General features: G+C 47.4%; 1 protein-coding gene across 2 annotated transcripts in view; it reads left to right on the forward strand.

The window, feature by feature from the left end:
• Positions 1-17,997, forward strand: part of PORCN (porcupine O-acyltransferase) — a 122,349-nt gene that overhangs the window by 68,484 nt on the left and 35,868 nt on the right. For both annotated transcript variants that reach the window (XM_032966589.2, XM_032966588.2), the window contains exons 4-5: positions 728-771; positions 14,043-14,224. In XM_032966589.2, coding sequence (XP_032822480.1) covers positions 728-771; positions 14,043-14,224 — 226 coding nt within the window. The remainder of the gene's footprint in view (positions 1-727; positions 772-14,042; positions 14,225-17,997) is intronic.

The following is a 17,997-nucleotide window of genomic DNA, read 5'->3' on the forward strand; positions in this document are numbered from 1 at the left end:
TGTAATTAACAAGATACCCTTATTTGTAAGCCGGTAAGAATCCATTGAGATTCAATGCCTCTTTATAGCGGAGACTTGGGATTTTAAATTCAATCAGGATGTCTTGTATGCAAGGCCTTTGCCCTCACCCACTGAACGATTCCCTCAATGTGGCTTTATATTTACTGCTAATAAGCAAACTCATCCATTAGGCATGTAACAAATCATCTCCCCCAGCGACGTAATGAAACATCTCGATTTGGGGGGGGGGGGGGGGGGGTCACAGTTCATCGTAAGAAACACTTTTCTTTTGCCCCCTTTGTACCATTTCGTTTTTTCTCCTTCTCAACGTTTCTGTCTTTGTCCGGTATCATCCGCTCCATTATTCCCAGTGCAGCATTCACATGTCACCTGCGTACTTTTTAAAGACGTAATGGTCACACGCGCGATTTAACCAATCGTTAAGTAACCAATCGGAGGAGCTTGTTTTGACTTCTTGATTATCCTTGTCACGTGGTACCCACCACGTCAGGTGAGTATCGTTGGTAGCGATACAATCCGTACACACTCTTATCGCACCGTGAAAAATGAGATGGCGGCGATCTGAGCTGCCCGCCGAACAAGCGGAATGGGTGGAATCGCCTTCGCCCCAGGGAGCTCATGGTGGCTCTTCTATTGAAAGCGCTTACGGGAAAACTGTCAACATTACTGGCTGCTTTAGATGTTTTCTTTCTCCTCTCCTTTGCAGAGAGATGCACATGGTGGACGCGGTGAACTGGCACAAGATGAGAGGTGAGCAGGGCAGGGGGCGTGTGTGTGTGTGAGAGAGAGACACTGATGTGCTTTGTTACCGTTAGCCGGCTGCTGAGAGCTTCCCACCTGCCCCTGCCGCCTGTAGACTGAACGGGTCCTTTTGGGGAGATTCATTTGTTTTACCGTGAGATTCGTTATTGGTTTTATTGGCGGCCCCTTTTGACTCCACGTGATGGCACATTAAAACTAATTGGCTTTTCGTAGGTAAACACATACCAGGTATATGTGGAGGGGAAAAAAACACTCCGCAAATTCGTCTGTAATACTGTCTTATGAGGAAAAGTTTATGATATATAATAGGTGACGTTTTGGAAATTGGTCCATCTTCATAGCACGTAAATCTAATTGTTTATAAAAGCATATGCGGGCACATTGTTACAATTTACGGGACACGTGTTGACTGCTGACGGGCAACGGTGGTACGGAGGTTTGCACGCTGCCATATGAAGCTGGTAACCCCAGTTCAATTCCCGGACACGGCTAACATCAGTGGCGGGTGATATTTGAAACCGGTCCTTTTCTCTCGCAAACCCACACTTATCAGCACGGCGAAACATGGTAAAAAAATCTCGGCGTAACCAACAGTGCAGTGAGGCCTCAACCTAGTGGTGAGGCCTTCATCTAGCGGTGCATTGGCAAAGGGCTGTAAACGCGTTTTTACGGTTAATCTTTAAGTTGACTGTCAAGAAAGCTAAGTGAGATGGGCAGGACTCGCTGCTGTTTCAAGGTTTGATGGCCAGTGGATCAGAACCTTGAGAGAGGTTCCGCCAAAGGAGGGAACGACGCCTGAGAGGGTGACCACCGTGGATAGTTTTTGTCCCGAAGAGCAAAGGATGGAGTGTGGTGGTACAGAAACGTGGGGGGATAACAACGGCGTGGGGAGGCCTTCGTGCAGCAGTGGATAGAGCATGGCTGATAATGAATTTGGTGTTATTTGGAATTTGACCTACAGAAGTTGTTCACGATGGCCTACGCCTGTAATCGGTGACGACGTAGGTCCCTTTGACCTTTACCGCAGACGGCGGTTACGGAAATCAAACCGCCGCATGTGTAAACCTACCCCATGGCCAAATCGCCGACCACTCGGCCGCTTGACTGCCACATCCCTGTACAACCGGGGGGATCTAGAATGTTCTCAAATGACGTGGTCGTTCTCAATGGCTGTGGACATCTGCAGGGGTATTTTTTTTTTAAAGGACTTCGCTTTGAAATACTCCAAGCATCCTGGCCAAACAGCCGCACTGAGATCGAGGGGTATTTTTCAGGAGTGCTGCACATCCCCTCCTTAACCTCTCTCCCGCCTGTTCTCCTAAACTGTCACCGCAAGTACACCACCACTTTTATCTCGACCACTGTCATCTTACGTACAATTGTATGATTGCTGTAAAGCACCTTGGAATAAGACGCTGTATGTACGCATGGATGTTGAACTGTTATGTATAAGATAAGATACCTAAATACAAACGTGTCTCTCGCCCTTGAAGACGAAACATAGCCTGGGCAGTCCTCTGCGCCGTGTGCACCTTTATTACAACACTCCATTCCAAAAGTAGCTCAAGTGGCACATTATTAGAGAACAGGTATGCAAGAAAAACATTGAAGTAGAATTTATGACATATGAAGTGAGGCTAATTTTATTTAAATTGCAAATTCGACTTGATTGGGGATTGCTGCAATTAGAGTGTATCAAATAGATTTGCTTTATTTTAGTGCTCCTGTTTTGGTGGTGCATTTTAAATGGAGTGTGCAAACTCGCGTGGTATGTGCTATTATGAATTGGTGTAATTACGATTCCCTCTGTAGTTCAACTAAGCTGTTGTTTCATGAGAGATCTGTTTTGATTATAACGGCCTTAAGCACCAAAACGCACACAATGATATTCACATGAATAATTAACCTGCACATTAAAGGGGTGCAGAGCGTCAATCAATATACAACTGACAGCCCAATAACTCAAGAATAGTGACAATTTGGGGGTGGGGGGATAACAAAATAAACGAGGCCTGAATCTTCTGACTCTTCTGCGAAGTGTGGCAAATTACAGCCAGACCTGCCAAGTTTTATACCACCACACCTCCTGACCCACCTCCTTCCCCCCCCCATCCCCCCGTGCCATACAGCTGCTGCGAAGTGTGGCAAATTACAGCCAGACCTGCCAAGTTTTATACCACCACACCTCCTGACCCCCCCATCCCCCCGTGCCATACAGCTGCCCTTTTTCGCCACCTCGATCTCGTGAACTTTGCTCCCTCTGACGGAAGCGTGGCTCGCGCCTCCCTAATCACGCCGATAAGCTGCTGCTCGTTACGCTTCAGCCAGTGGGGGCGGCGGGATGTGGAGGGGTCCACTCGGGGAGCCGCTCCGACCAGGCCATCAGAATGAGAAACGGGTTTCATAAAGGAGCCCCGTTGCACACGAGGGCCGTGGGACGGCGTGAAGGCGGCTCGTCGCCAGGAGAGCGCTCCCCCCTCCCCCCCGCCTCTGTGAAGGAGCTGCGGGCGATGCTGCTGCTGCTGCTGCTCCGGCAGAGGTGGCGGCGGCGGCGTAATTACGACCCTCCGCGCACGAGTCGCGCGTTTGGAAGGATTCATTTAATAACGCCGCGGGCGCGTCAAACGTTAGGGAGCGACGGCTGCCGCGGCGCGCCGCTGTTTTATTCGCCCGTCGTGTACAAACGTGCTTTTGATGGCTCTGGAGCGGACAGCGGTTTTTCTCCTTCATTATTTATTTTATTGTTAATTATTATTCTCCCCCTTCCACGCTCCAATGCAAGTTTACCTTAAATTACGCGCGGCTGTGATGCCGAAGCTCAGAACTGGAGGTCATGTGAGCTGTGGGAGGTCACGCCGAGCGGCTCGTGCCGAGCGCGGGCCAGAGTCATTCGGCGGGAATCGCACGGAAAAAAAACATTAGTCATTCAATTAGCGCCTTCTCTCCCATCTGGCATGGGACCTCTTGAATTCCTGGCTGGGCCCACATAGCCGCTGGCATAAATTTAATTTGCACAACATTAATATGAAACCCTCTTTCGACGACTTTATTTTTTTTTCATTATACGCCCAGCAGTGGCGAAGTTTTTATTAGAAATTATCAAACATTGTGCCGTCCACTGAGAATACTGCAGAAGAAACGGTTTTGATTAAACGTGGCTTCATAGGTCTAACTAACATGCCGCTCTCCCTTCAGACGAGTCAAGTGTGCGGGTCAGAGTAAGCAAACTTCCAAGTGGAGATCCAATCAGGACACCACAGTGCTGAGTGTCGTATATATTATTTTATTATTCCCCCCCCCCACCCACTCTTACACTGATGGTGCTATCGGTGTCACGTCACGAGGTGAAGTATGCATCGGGATCTCTCGCAGAGCAGGGCAACCAACTCCCTTTGTATTCTTAGCTCTTTCGGTAAAGTCACGTTAAAGGGAAACAACAAAATAATAATGTATATATAAAACAACAAAAATTCTCCCTTTAACGTGACTTTACCGAAAGAGCTAAGAATATGAATTACTGCAGTCACGAAAGCTTTAAATCAAAATTTAAAAACTCCCTTTGTGTTAGAGAAGGGGCCCACAGAAGCAGATATCACAGAGCTACGTCTGAGATTTTTTTCAAGTGACCTCTGTTCCACGCAGGAGAGTGTAGCACCTCACCACCCAAGAGTAATGTCCGTCACATGAGCGTCAAAGCAATATTTAAATTCTGAGAGTAGGAATTTAGTAATTAATTAAAAAAAAACAATTTAAATTTGATGGGGTTCTTTTTTGTCCAGTTGTTGGCTTCCGGAATGAGACCGTCAAACTCACGATTCCTGAAAACCCAATATAATCACAGGCAGCTACCTGGTTTCGAACCCAGGACCTCACCTGTGCCAGCTCAGTGCTTTGACCTTCAGAGCCACCTGAGCGATCTCATGCTCAGCGCCGACCGTGTCTTTGTCTACTCGCATGCAAAGGCTGAGCTCCGCAGGCCTGAGCGATGGCACAGTGGTCTGCACAGGGCGCTTATTAAAATGAGCCGCTGGGGCCGCAACCGTGATTTATTACGGTGATATAAATAAGCAGAGACGTGCGTGACAGCCGAGAACCAAAGGCATCTGTGCCCAACAGTTGTGGAACAGCAGCCAGGAAGAGGTCTCGCTGTGAGACCCAAACTTTACAGAGAAGGAAAATATAGAACCCGCAAACTCATATGGATTTTGGGAACTCATTTGCCTACTTTTGGGCTCCCCTGCCGCCAGACTATACTGGCTGGGTAATAGCATTGCATCCATACGAAGAATAAATGTCTGAAATAAATACAAAAAATATAAATCATGGTGCATTCCAAATTAAATTTATCTTTGAATAAATAAGCAGGAAAACCATGGATTGTGTGTTGCTTCCCAACGTGCGTTTGTCCTCGCAAGTTTTACGATAGTCATTGTCAGAAACGTTACCCACAGATTGCTCGATTGGGGTACGGTACACAAAGCAATCATCGCCCCGCATTGAACAAAAGCTTGCAGGACCCTCCTGAAAAGAGTCATGAGACTCGTTGAGGCTTCCGGGTAAATAAGTGTCGTAGTAGTAATAATCATCATCATGACAGTCATCATCGAGGTCGGGCCCTGCACCCCCAAACTATCTGTAGACCACGATGAGACCATGCGGCTTCGATAGCGGCTCTGCCTGGGAGGGCACGCCTCAGCCGGCACGGCCAGATCAGTGGTTCGTGTTCTTTTAGCGCTGGTTTGTGTCTCTATAAAGTTTAACGTAATCCTTTCAACAGGGTAAAGGCCTGACAGCAACAGAACTTTGTTTTTAAAGTTTGGTTCATATTGGATCATCTTCATGAGAGTTATCATGACCCCCCCCCCCCCCCCGCCTCTTTATGGATGGATGGATGTCTGTGACTACTGGACATCTGTGAAAAAGAGCTTTAGAGATCATCGAATTCTTCCAGTATGAATAGATATTCTGATTCATGCTTTGAACAGTTGTAATAAAGCATTAAAAAAGCTAGAAAGAAAATTTGTTCTTAAGGTGGACAGTTAGTGAAATGCATTTATATTTTTTAAAAATTAAAACATCTAATTTTGTGCAGAAGGCAAAGAGGGCCCAAAAAAACCATTTGTCCCAAAATTGGCAAAATCACACCAGTGGTGTGGGCTCGCCTTTCACGTGCCTATTAATTAAAAAAAAGGAAACAATAACAACATATATGCTTTCACCCGTCCTTGCTCACACGCACAGCTGAAAGGAGTGCCTAGGATCCAAACAAAACCTACGCGCTTGGCCAAGACTCTGATTAAGCCCCACTTTAATTACCCCATGACGGCGCCATCCAGCATGCTGAGCTTTCTAATCCAGGCCCCGTGCAGGGCGCGCACCCGATCACTTGAACGCCACGCGGAGAGGATGGAGAACCCATTATCATCCTATATGAAATTTGGACAAGCTTCTCGTGAGCTGCAGTCATCATTTGGTTAATGATTTACCGCCAGTTAGCGAATTGTGCACATCTGCGTGCATTACTCGTTTTTGATGTTGATAAAAGAAATGTGCTGGCTTTGTACGCACGAGAAGGCCCTTGCTGTTTGATATAATTCCAGCTCAGTTGTGCGGCGGTCTTTCATTGTGTCCCTTTAAAGCATTACATCCGTAAAGTGTGCATTACATAGGCTTTGATAATGGCAAGAATAATGCGTTGGTATAATGAGAATGTCCACACGTTTATCACAGAAAAGCCTACTGTATGCATATTCAAAGATGTACACTTAATATTAAATGGTCTGCTCAGTTTCCAAGCAAGTGAGATGCATAAATAAAAATGATGCATTCATACCATTTCAATGTTACACTGAAGGAGGGAATTGTACTATGTATATGTTTTACTCAATACATTGCCATTATAATTGGCCGTTTGCTTTGAGATGAGGCGTCATGGATGGATACGACTGGTATTGCGGAGAGAACACGCATTAAATTGCTGCGTTTTGGAAGCACTGAGTGTGAAAAGGGCTCTATGACTGCATACGAAGACAGACCCTGTGCAATTTTATGAACACCTTATCGTGAACTAAACTTAAAAAAATAATTCCGGGTAAGGCCCACTGAGCTATGTGGCTCTTTTTCAGAAGTGACTTGGCCACAAATGACAGCTCAACAAAGTGGCTCATCGTGTCGAAATTTACAGCAGCCAAATACTCTAAACGCCTGTTTATAAATGTGTAGGGAAAAACCGGAGGACCCAGAGAAACATCCACGCGACCACAGGGAGAACATGCAAACTCCAAATATACAGGTGCCAGGGTCAGGATCGAACCCGTGAACTGTGTACCAAGCGAGGTAGTAGTTAACACCTCGCCGCCATGGCGCGCCCCAACCTACATGAATTACGAAGGGAGTAGGTTACCAATAAAAATGGCTATAACACAAGGATGTACATCTGGTCAGAGATCCCAAGCTCGGGCGGGGAGGTGATGGACAGATGACTGTAGGCAAATGAACAGGGATGCAGGTTGACAATGCAGCGGGACTGGCGGAGAACAGAGAGGTGCGGTGCAACAGAGGTGCCACACACCGCCAACCCTCTGGAAAGAGGAGCACGGCACTCGACAACAACAGTTAACATCATTAGAGCTCCTTTGCCAGTACCAAAATGTAATAATAGGGTTTTTCCCCTTTTTTTCTGGCAACAAAACTGAAACCTTTTTTTGTTTGCATTTTGACTGCAGGTATTGTGGTTAATGCAGACATGAATCCTTGTAAAAAGGTTTCAGTTTTGTTGCCAGAAAAAAGGGGAAAAACCCTATTATTTCATTTTGGTACTGGCAAAGCAGGTCTATGATGTAGATGCTCACCCCGAGCTCTCATTACTTTGATAGTGCATTGTCTTTGAGCTGTACGCCTTCTGGCGTCATGTGGTCGAGCACCAATTGGGTCGAGGCTCAAAAGAAAGCCGTCCCTTGGTGTGGACCAATCAGTTTCAAGGACAATGCATATATTATCATAGTATGTTTTTTGTTTGCATTTTGACTGCAGGTATTGTGGTTAATGCAGACATGAATCCTTGTAAAAAGGTTTCAGTTTTGTTGCCAGAAAAAAGGGGAAAACCCCTAGTATAACAACAGTTAAGTTCAAATGTTAAGACTACCACATCACGTGATAAGACACACGGTCTCAGTTGATGTGTTATCGGTTGTGCCTGACGTTGAATGCAACTCGAGTTGGCAGAGACACTGACAGAATCAGCACCCACCCGTACAGTCGATACCCACAGTCAGCGCAGACACTCAGTCGGTACTATGTTACGTGCAGTACAAAGCACCTGCAGCACAATTGTAGTCAGTACCCCCACTCAGGTTGAACACAGTCAATCCTCCAGGCAGCTACAGACACAGCATACCACCATACAGCCAGTACAAATACCCAGGAGACAGCACAGACGACCATATAGTCAGTACAAACACCCGAAGCGGACGATGCGTCCGATTCGCGAAATATACATGCGCGTCAGAAATTATGTTTTTATTATTACCCAGAGGCTGCCCGCGATCGCGCTGGAAAGACCAGGTGGTGCGCTTGGCCAAGGAAAGACCAGGGGTGGTGCGCTTGGCCAAGGAAAGACCAGGGGTGGTGCGCTTGGCCAAGGAAAGACCAGGGGTGGTGCGCTTGGCCAAGGAAAGACCAGGGGTGGTACGCTTGGCCAAGGAAAGACCAGGGGTGGTGCGCTTGGCCAAGGAAAGACCAGGGGTGGTGCGCTTGGCCAAGGAAAGACCAGGGGTGGTGCGCTTGGCCAAGGAAAGACCAGGGGTGGTACGCTTGGCCAAGGAAAGACCAGGGGTGGTGCGCTTGGCCAAGGAAAGACCAGGGGTGGTGCGCTTGGCCAAGGAAAGACTGGCGATCCGGGAGCCACAGTTGATGCCGCTGGCGGAGGACGGGGCGGAATGGAAAGCCTTGGTGGAGTTTGCTTCCCACCCGCGACCTGATTCAATTCGGAAAAGCGGGCCGAGATTGAGTGATATTATCATTATTTTAACGCGACAGTCGGTACATTGAAAGTCAGCACAATCATATATTCAGTCGGTAGACTCACAATCAGTGCCGACGACCGTATAGTGATTACAAAGCTCATGGTCAGCACAAGCAAGCACCGGCAGATAATAGCTGATGTCACTTGCACCTTGACAAGCACGAATCCTTCCCCGAACCTCGTGCGCGTGGCATTAATAGTAATGCTGCCATTTATTTTACTAAACTACATCGCAATTTATCCAAACTCTTGATTGTCTATGCCGGGCGACACCATTGTAATTAACGGCTGCTTCTTCTCACACTTAACTTGCGTTGCTTATGTAGCGACGTTCACGCGCGTGCAGCCGCGCATTCACGCCAAGCTGTCGTTCCATCATTTAATTAAGCGTCGTGTTCGGCTCATGAATTTTGAGCGCGTGTTCTAATTACACCGGTGAGAGAGATGTTATTTGTAGGCAAAGGGTGCGTTTGGTTAAACCGCGATATCCTTTTAAACATGTTTAATTTTCAAGGATTGTTTCAAGCACCCCTTGTTAATGAACTCATTGGGTATTAAGGACCCGCTGCATTATCGAGCACTGTATTGAAATAGTATAACAAAGAGTGGCAGCCTTCTGCCCCCACTAAATATCTCACTTCTCGAAGCTTCTCGGCTTTCCTAATGTAGTCAACTCTTGATTATCTGGTGGCATTGTGGAGAAGCGGTGGCCCAAATAAAGCAAAACCACGGATAACGTGAAACACATGCAAATTTTTGCCAGAAAACATTTATTTGCTTTACGTAACATAGAACGGAGGTGAAGACGTAGAATGTGTCGTCAGTTTTTATTGACGCTTAAAGGTAATCGGTTTACTTTGCCGACGACGTGCGTGTAGCCACAGCGCTTAGCGCAGAGTTACCCAAACTCCAGTGCTCACCGACCACCACCACGCTACGTCTTTCCGCGTGCATCAATCGACTCGTCCCACGCTGCACGCGCCCGACGAGCGTTAAACTCGTCCCACGTGACGCAGCAAACAACGCTGTGTCGCGTGGAACACGTGTGCGTGCATGCGCACACGTGTTCCACGCGTGGAACACGTGTATGCACGGCGTTAATTACTATTGAATCGGCTCTATTAATAAACGCAAGACAGCATTAATTGCTGAGCACGGCGCATAACTTGTATTTGAATGGGAGGAGTAAATTGGTTAGACGTAGCGTGGTGGTGGTGACGTAGGAGTTGCGAGGACTGGAGTTCGGGAAACACTGGCATCGTTGCGGTAACGAGATGTTAACTCCCTCGCCCTGGTATGCAGGAGGTTGTGGATTCGATCCCAACCCTGACGCCTGTATATTTGGAGTTTGCACGTTCTCTCTTTCTGTGGTCACATGGATTTTTCTGTCCGCGTCACCTGTTTTTCCCTTAACATTCAGAATCATGCGTTTATAGATATAGATTTCCGTATGTTAAGCCACTTCGTTCAGCTATCATTTGTGGCCAGGTCGCTTATGAAAAAGAGCTACATAGCTCAGTGGGCCTTACCTGGTAAAATAAAAATAGTTTAGTTTTGAAGTCAGTGGCCCACGTGAACCAGCATGGTTTAATCGACAACCTGGATAATCCGCCCACGGACAATCGAGAATTAACTGTCCAACCTGAGCGGAATACAGTGAGGGAAAAAAGTATTTGATCCCCTGCTGATTTTGTATGTTTCCCCACTGACAAATAAATGATCAGTCTGTAATTTTAATGGTAGGTTTATTTGAACAGTGAGAGACAGAATAACAACCAAAAAATCCAGAAAAACGCATGTCAAAAATGTTATAAATTGATTTGCATTTTAATGAGGGAAATAAGTATTTGACCGCTCTGCAAAACATGACTTAGTACTTGGTGACAAAACCCTTGTTGGTAATCACAGAGGTCAGACGTTTCTTGTAGTTGGCCACCAGGTTTGCACACATCTCAGGAGGGATTTTGTCCCACTCTTTGCAGATCTTCTCCAAGTCATTAAGGTTTCGAGGCTGACGTTTGGCAACTCAAACCTTCAGCTCCCTCCACAGATTGTCTCTGGGAATAAGGTCTGGAGACTGGCTAGGCCACTCCAGGACCTTAATGTGCTTCTTCTTGAGCCACTCCTTTGTTGCCTTGGCCGTGTGTTTTGGGTCATTGTCATGTTGGAATACCCATCCACGACCCATTCTCAATACCCTGGCTGAGGGAAGGAGGTTCTCACCCAAGATTTGACGGTACATGGCCCCGTCCATCGTCCCTTGGATACGGTGAAGTTGTCCTGTCCCCTTAGCAAAAAAACACCACCAAAGTATAATGTTTCCACCTCTATGTTTGACGGTGGGGATGGTGTTCTTGGGGTCATAGGCAGCATTCCTCCTCCTTCAAACACGGCGAGTTGAGTTGATGCCAAAGAGCTCCATTTTGGTCTCATCTGACGACAACACTTTCACCCAGTTGTCCTCCGAATCATTCAGATGTTCATTGGCAAACTTCAGACGGGCATGTATATGTGCTCTCTTGAGCAGGGGGGCCTTGCGGGTGCTGCAGGATTTCAGTCCTTCACGGCTTAGTGTGTTACCAATTGTTTTCTTGGTGACTATGGTCCCAGCTGCCTTGAGATCATTGACAAGATCCTCCCGTGTAGTTCTGGGCTGATTCCTCACCGTTCTCATGATCATTGCAACTCCACGAAGTGAGATCTTGCATGGAGCCCCAGGCCGAGGGAGATTGACAGTTCTTTTGTGTTTCTTCCATTTGCGAATAATCGCACCAACTGTTGTCACCTTTTGATTTAAAGCTTTCGTGACTGCAGTAATTCATATTCTTAGTTCTTTCGGTAAAGTCACGTTGTTGTTTCCCTTCAACGTGACTTTACCGAAAGAACTAAGAATATGTTGTCACCTTCTCACCAAGCTGCTTGGCAATGGTCTTTGTAGCTCATTCCAGCCTTGTGTAGGTCTACAATCGTGTCTCTGACATCCTTGGAGAGCTCTTTGGTCTTGGCCATGGTGGAGAGTTTGGAATCTGATTGATTTATTGATTGCTTCTGTGGACAGGTGTTGTTTATACAGGTAACAAGCTGAGATTAGGAGCACTCCCTTTAAGAGTGTGCCCCTAATCTCAGCTCGTTACCTGTATAAAAGACACCTGGGAGCCAGAAATCTATGTGATTGAGAGGGGGTCAAATACTTATTTCCCTCATTAAAATGCAAATAAATTTATAACATTTTTGACATGGGTTTTTCTGGATTTTGTTGTTGTTATTCTGTCTCTCACTGTGCAAATAAATCTACCATTAAAATTTTAGACTGATCATTGCTTTGTCAGTGGGCAAACGTACAAAATCAGCAGGGGATCAAATGCTTTTTTCCCTCACTGTATATTCTGGGTGTTATTGGGATAAATTACGAAAAATGTGTATCGTGCTGCATGGACCGATGCATCACGGGATGCTGCCCTGCCCCTCTCGACCACACAGTTCATCTTTATTTGCCTGCAGCTGCTGAAGCAAATTGATTGGAGTTTATTCTAGGTCCGTGCGTGGCATGTTTATCACTCTTCTCTTAACAATGCACTGCCTCCCAATTACAGGAGGCATCGGGGGGTTCTTAAAATTTTGCACCGATTGCTTAAAATGCCTTCCCGTGCCATTAATCAAAGCACGCCTTCGATTCAGCACCTCCACATAGTGGCTCGGTGGTCAGCTCAACCTTCCTGCAACTTTCCCTAGGAGCGTGTTTGTGGGGAAAAAAAATAAATCAATAGATTAATAAATAAATGTTTACGTCAGCTTCGAGATGCTATAAAATAAATGTGGTCGTTACTGTTGCATTTAGTTCTTTTTATTTGTATTGGTTGCGCTGTGGGCCGGTGTGTTCATTGTATAATGTGGTTCTCGAAGAAGCTCATTGGGCGTGGTGCAAAACATCGGACATCGTGCCAAACAACGCGTGGTACAGCCTGAAAACAAATCGGTGAGACCAAAACCAGTTAGTATTATTTTGGACAGCGTTTTGACCATGCCGCATCACAAGTGGCAGGAACAGCCATTTTGTTACATTCAAAGAAGATAAAAATTCTCACGGTGGCCTTTTATAGACTGTTAGGGCAAGTGCTGTTAGCGAGCATCTATTGCGAGCTGCTGTAGTGTACAAAGGGGTGCTGTGACCAGCAACACACTCGGCTCCCTTGAGCTCCCCATTGCTGATCCTTACGTACCACACCAGGTATTCATTTAAGGCTGAATAAACCTAGGGGAGGGCTCCAGACTGGTCCAGAATTTCGCTTTCCGCCAATATTAACAATCGGCAGGGGTTTAAAAAACGGGTTGCTGGGCTCCGTTAACCACTGCACCACTGTACCCCGCGTTGAGAACTTGCACGTACGATTTACTCACAGGAAGACGCAACTCAAAATGTCCAATAGGTGTTATTTTCAATTACACACCCAGGTTTGGTAACCCTAGTTGTGCGATATGAGGTTAAAGCTTCTCGTTGGTGAGAAAAAAAAGCCCATTGGGATCATGAAGACGGGACTTTTGGGTGCGCATGACTGCCCAAGCACCCTCTGTTGATATCGGAGACACAACACATTCTCTTCTGAGTCGTTCACAGACTATCGCCGCACCAGACAACTGCACAGTTAAGCATCCAACACACGCAGATTAAGCGGCTGTCTCTTGGCAAAAAATACAATTTCTGTCAACAAAATGCCGTTTGTTTAAAGGCACGACTTTGCTGATGAGGTCCAAAAAGGTTTCCAAACACAGTCCGAGTATTGTGTTTTTGTCCATTCGGCCAATAGGCCAATGGACTGAGGAAACATTTTTAAATTGAGAGGGACAATGTATTGCTTATAAACGAAAACTTTTTTTTATTTTAACAGGTAAGGCCCACTGAGCTATGTAGCTCTTTTTCATAAGCGACCTGTCCACAAATGATAGCTCAACGAAGTGGCTTAACATGCGGAAATCTACAGCAACCAAATAATCTAAACGCATGATTCTAAATGTGGAGGGAAAAACCAGAGGACCTGGGGAAATATCCACACGACCATGAGGGAGAACATGCAAACTCCAAATATACAGGCATCAAGAGTCGGGATCGAACCCACAACCTCCTGTATACCGGGCGAGGTAATTAACATCTCGCCACCACGTCACCCCCCTCCGAGAGATGACAATACACATGCACCCGTTTTTAATTTACGATGCGTTGCTCGCACGGTTTCCGCAGGAGCGCAGATGATCGTGGCGATGAAGGCCATCTCGCTGGGCTTCGACATGGACCGAGGGCTGGTCCCAGGCCTGCCCTCTCCGCTGCAGTTCATGGGCTACATCTACTTCGTGGGAACCATCATCTTCGGCCCGTGGACCAGCTACCACCAGTACCTGAACGCCATTGACAGTGCACCGATGGTAAGCCGACCTTCCGAAAGGAAAGGCTAACGGCCACGCTTGACCCATTAAAGGCGCGGCCCTGAAATCTGCTTCCTCGCTCCATTGCTGGCGGATGGGAAACTCCACGAAGAGGGAGCTCTAGAAGGTGTTTGGTTTACTCTTCCCTCCTGGGTGGACGTCTTTGAAGAGGTTGGGGAACCCACACTTTAGCCCACCGCACACGACATGCCAATCGACTAACTGCGGTGTACTCATTTATGCCGCTGTGTTTATGGAGAGCTGGACGATCGACTAAACTCGCCATTGTTTCAACTGCCGTGAGAACAAATTGAACCGGCGACAACTGGCCTGCAGGTCGAGTGTACTGACCACTGCGCCGTGGCGGTATATCCAAAGATCCCATCGTGTCCCATTGGTCGTAGTAACAAGCTGCCAAGCCGATCCACGAAAAAGCGCCTGTTTTTTTATTTTTTTGAGGAGCGGTTCGACTTTACAAATAATCGGCTTCAAGGAAGCATGACAATGTGCAAATAAACGGGTGCGTGCTTTCGGCGCATGCTCGTAACCAATATGCGTGGAAAATAATGCCAATCCTGCCCACAAACTCTACAGATCAGGGCACCGGTATTGGTAAACGGTTTGGGAATGTCCTTCCAATCTAGCAGTGTATCATCCGTGATTATTAATCTGATGTTTGGGGGAAAATATCGTAGTGTTTGTGTTTTCAGCACCCGACCTTAGTCTAAAAAGCCCTGACCTTTTGACGCCCTTCTAATTGAGGGCGGTGCGTGAATTTAACGAGGTGGGATGGGGTGTCTATTCGCCAGCGCCATTATCCTTAGCCCAGCTGCTGCCATCCGAATAGCCGCACAAGGCAGCACCCCCGCACCAACGCGGAGGAGACGCGTCCATACTTCGCCGGCGCCCAGCCAGAGCTCCCCCGCAGGTGCCAGGAGCGGTTCGGCATGCCCGTCGGTACGACGCACGAGGCCATCGAGTCCCCCCCCCCCCTCCGCCCCGCGCCACTCGGCCACATCACCCGAGGCGCGATTTCGCATTTGTTAATTCATTTTGACGGGGTTGCTGGCACGGATCCTTGCCTCGCTCTCCCCCCGGCGGCTTTACGTGAGCGGAGCCTCGCTATCCTTCGCGCTCCCGACAGTGATTCACCTTTCGCCCGTCTCCTCCTCCCGCTCTGCGGACGTTGGAAGATCCCCACGACGTTCCCTCCGCGAAGGTAGTTTCGTTTGTGTGCCGTTTGCGGTTCGGCGTTAGCGCCTCGGCAACTCAGGGCTCCACTGATCACATCTCATTTCCTCATTTCAATTGTCCGAAGGGCACCCCGCCCCCCCCCCCCCCCCGCAGTGGCAGCTGGCCTTTTGTGGCACCATACGACTCAGAAATAGCCCGCAAGTGGACACTAGACTTCCGGTAGGGGACGGCGATTGCTGCTGTGTTGAATCACATTTGAGTAATTTGCAGGTAAGGCCAGTTTGGGGCATGTTTGTCGAACTTCTTTCGCACCGTACTTGGCCAACCGCGCTATATCGGAGGTAGCCGCAGCCGTTTCCACTGATGTCAGGGGATCTCTAATGGCCACTGTGAAGCAGGCGGCGCGTACTTTATGGTTAATGTACTCCTGCGTCATTAACCAGGGCGGCCTGCCGAATTCAGCCTCACTTTCACTGGACCATATTCTCCGCTCCGTGTTTTCAGCATATGTATGTTTTATGCGATGGGTTAACGTGACCCATCGGGCTACTAGAGGCCACTATATTCACCGCAACATTTGAAATAGATTCTTGACTAGAATCGGGTCAGAATCGCGTAATCACCGGCACAGTGAATAATTCCGCCCCTACATTTAATACAAATATGTGGATAACACGTAACTGGCACACGCACGCACGCACACACACACACACACACTTTTATTTTGATGAAATGTTATCGTAATATGCCGCATAACAGACTAATTGCAATCTGGTCTGGCGATCGCAAGACGAACGTTTGCTGACGGAACCTTATCTTGGATGTCGATAATGCCTTGGAAATGGCGGCGCTACCGGTAATGCGAGCAAATTAAATTGGCCCTCGATTTCAAATTCAGGCACTCCCTCCCCAGTAATCTGCTTTGCGCCGGCCTCTGTGGGGTTGTGGGCCATGCAGGGGCATGTGTCACAACTTTGGCCGCTCTCACGCAAAACCTGGCCTCCCTGCCCGTGTACGTTTAATTAAACGCGTCGACCTGCTGCCACTGCCGCTGCTGAATCCGCGTGCGTCGCCACTGGTCCGTGACCGCCCACTCCCCTCACCGCCCCCCCCTCTCTCTCTCTCACAGCCTCTTTTGCTGGGGACAGTCTGCACAGACGGGCGCCGTTTTGGGCATCCTTCACGTGCCCCAATACATTAATTGGATAAAGAAAAGTTACGGGTCCTTTGCAGATCCGTCAAACGGGTGTCCTGCGTCACTGCCTCTTGTCCAGACAACAATCTCTTACTCTGCAATGTCTCAAAGGCATGTCACATATTGATGGGTGTGTCTGTGTCCTTTTTTTTTAATCCACAGCGCACTCATCCAAGCCTTTTAATGAAATTGGCTTTTAGGGGTTCTGTTAATCCATTATGCTGCAATGAAATTCATTGGCTTCGTTCATAAATTACCTATCTTTTTTTTTGGACATTTTGCGCAATGGTTTTTGTGGCGCGTGATCTCAACTGTGTCACGGTCGATGGCGCAAGTTCACAAAGGCGCACGTTTTAATTTTATCGACATGCTTAGTTTCAACGTAACCTCCTTGTGTTCCGTTGTGGATACCGTTTAGTGAGGGTTATTTTTAGAAGCAGCAATAAAAGCGGGAGTTGATGCAATTTTTTATTTTATTGTTTTAACATTCAAAACATATATAGTTGGTGAAAATTAAAAATAGTTGTTATACGTTGCTTTCGCACTTGCGATTTTTGTTATTTATTAAATATATTTGTTGAGAATTTTATAAACGTAAAGTACTCAGATTACTACTTTCTTTTACAACGAAGCGCTTTTGCGTATTTTTAATGGCCCAAAGAAGCCCTTGTACGTGTGGCCAGGTGTCACGAGTTCTTAATAAAATTGAGCAATAATAACCTTTTCAACTGCTTAAAATTTGTCTAAATAACACCCAACATGGCCTTTAACTGTCTAGCATCAGCTCATTATCCAGTTAATATTAACGAACCCCCCCCCCCCCCCCCGGGCATTCACTCACACGTGGCCAAATTAATTTGCGGCAGGCTTATCCCGACGACGGGGCCCTGTGGGGCATCCGGATGACTCCACGGCGGTGTTCAAAAAAATGTGCCTTCGTTTGAGTCTCCAGACGAACGAGCGTTCACTTTGCACCCCTTTCACCCCCCTGAGGAAACCATAACCACGACAAGTTGACTGACGGCTAGAAAGTGCAGCCGCGTGTTTGCGTAAGTGCTTTTATTATTTCTCAGACGTTCACTTTGACTGGTGATAGGCGACGGTTAGGAAAAGCCGGTCGTCCAATTTCATTGCGCTAATGATCCCCCCCCCCCCCCGTCGCTCTCATCACCACCGTTTCCACTTCTGCTGTTTGCTGTGTTATTAGATGAACAACAGCTAGCAGTGCATTACCCTTTGTCAGATAACGGCCGGCGGCTGCGGGCGATAATGTCACCAAAATTCGAAATTCTCATCGCGTTGCAGAACTTTTTACACCATACTAGAGCACGCATTTTAATGCCCTGCAAAGCTTGTTTGCCACATGGTATTCAAACCAATATGT

Source organism: Petromyzon marinus, chromosome 36 (genome assembly GCF_048934315.1).
Source record: "Petromyzon marinus isolate PM22_M1 ecotype Great Lakes invasive population chromosome 36, UKy_Petmar_22M1.pri1.0, whole genome shotgun sequence".
Taxonomy (NCBI): Eukaryota; Metazoa; Chordata; class Hyperoartia; order Petromyzontiformes; family Petromyzontidae; genus Petromyzon; species Petromyzon marinus.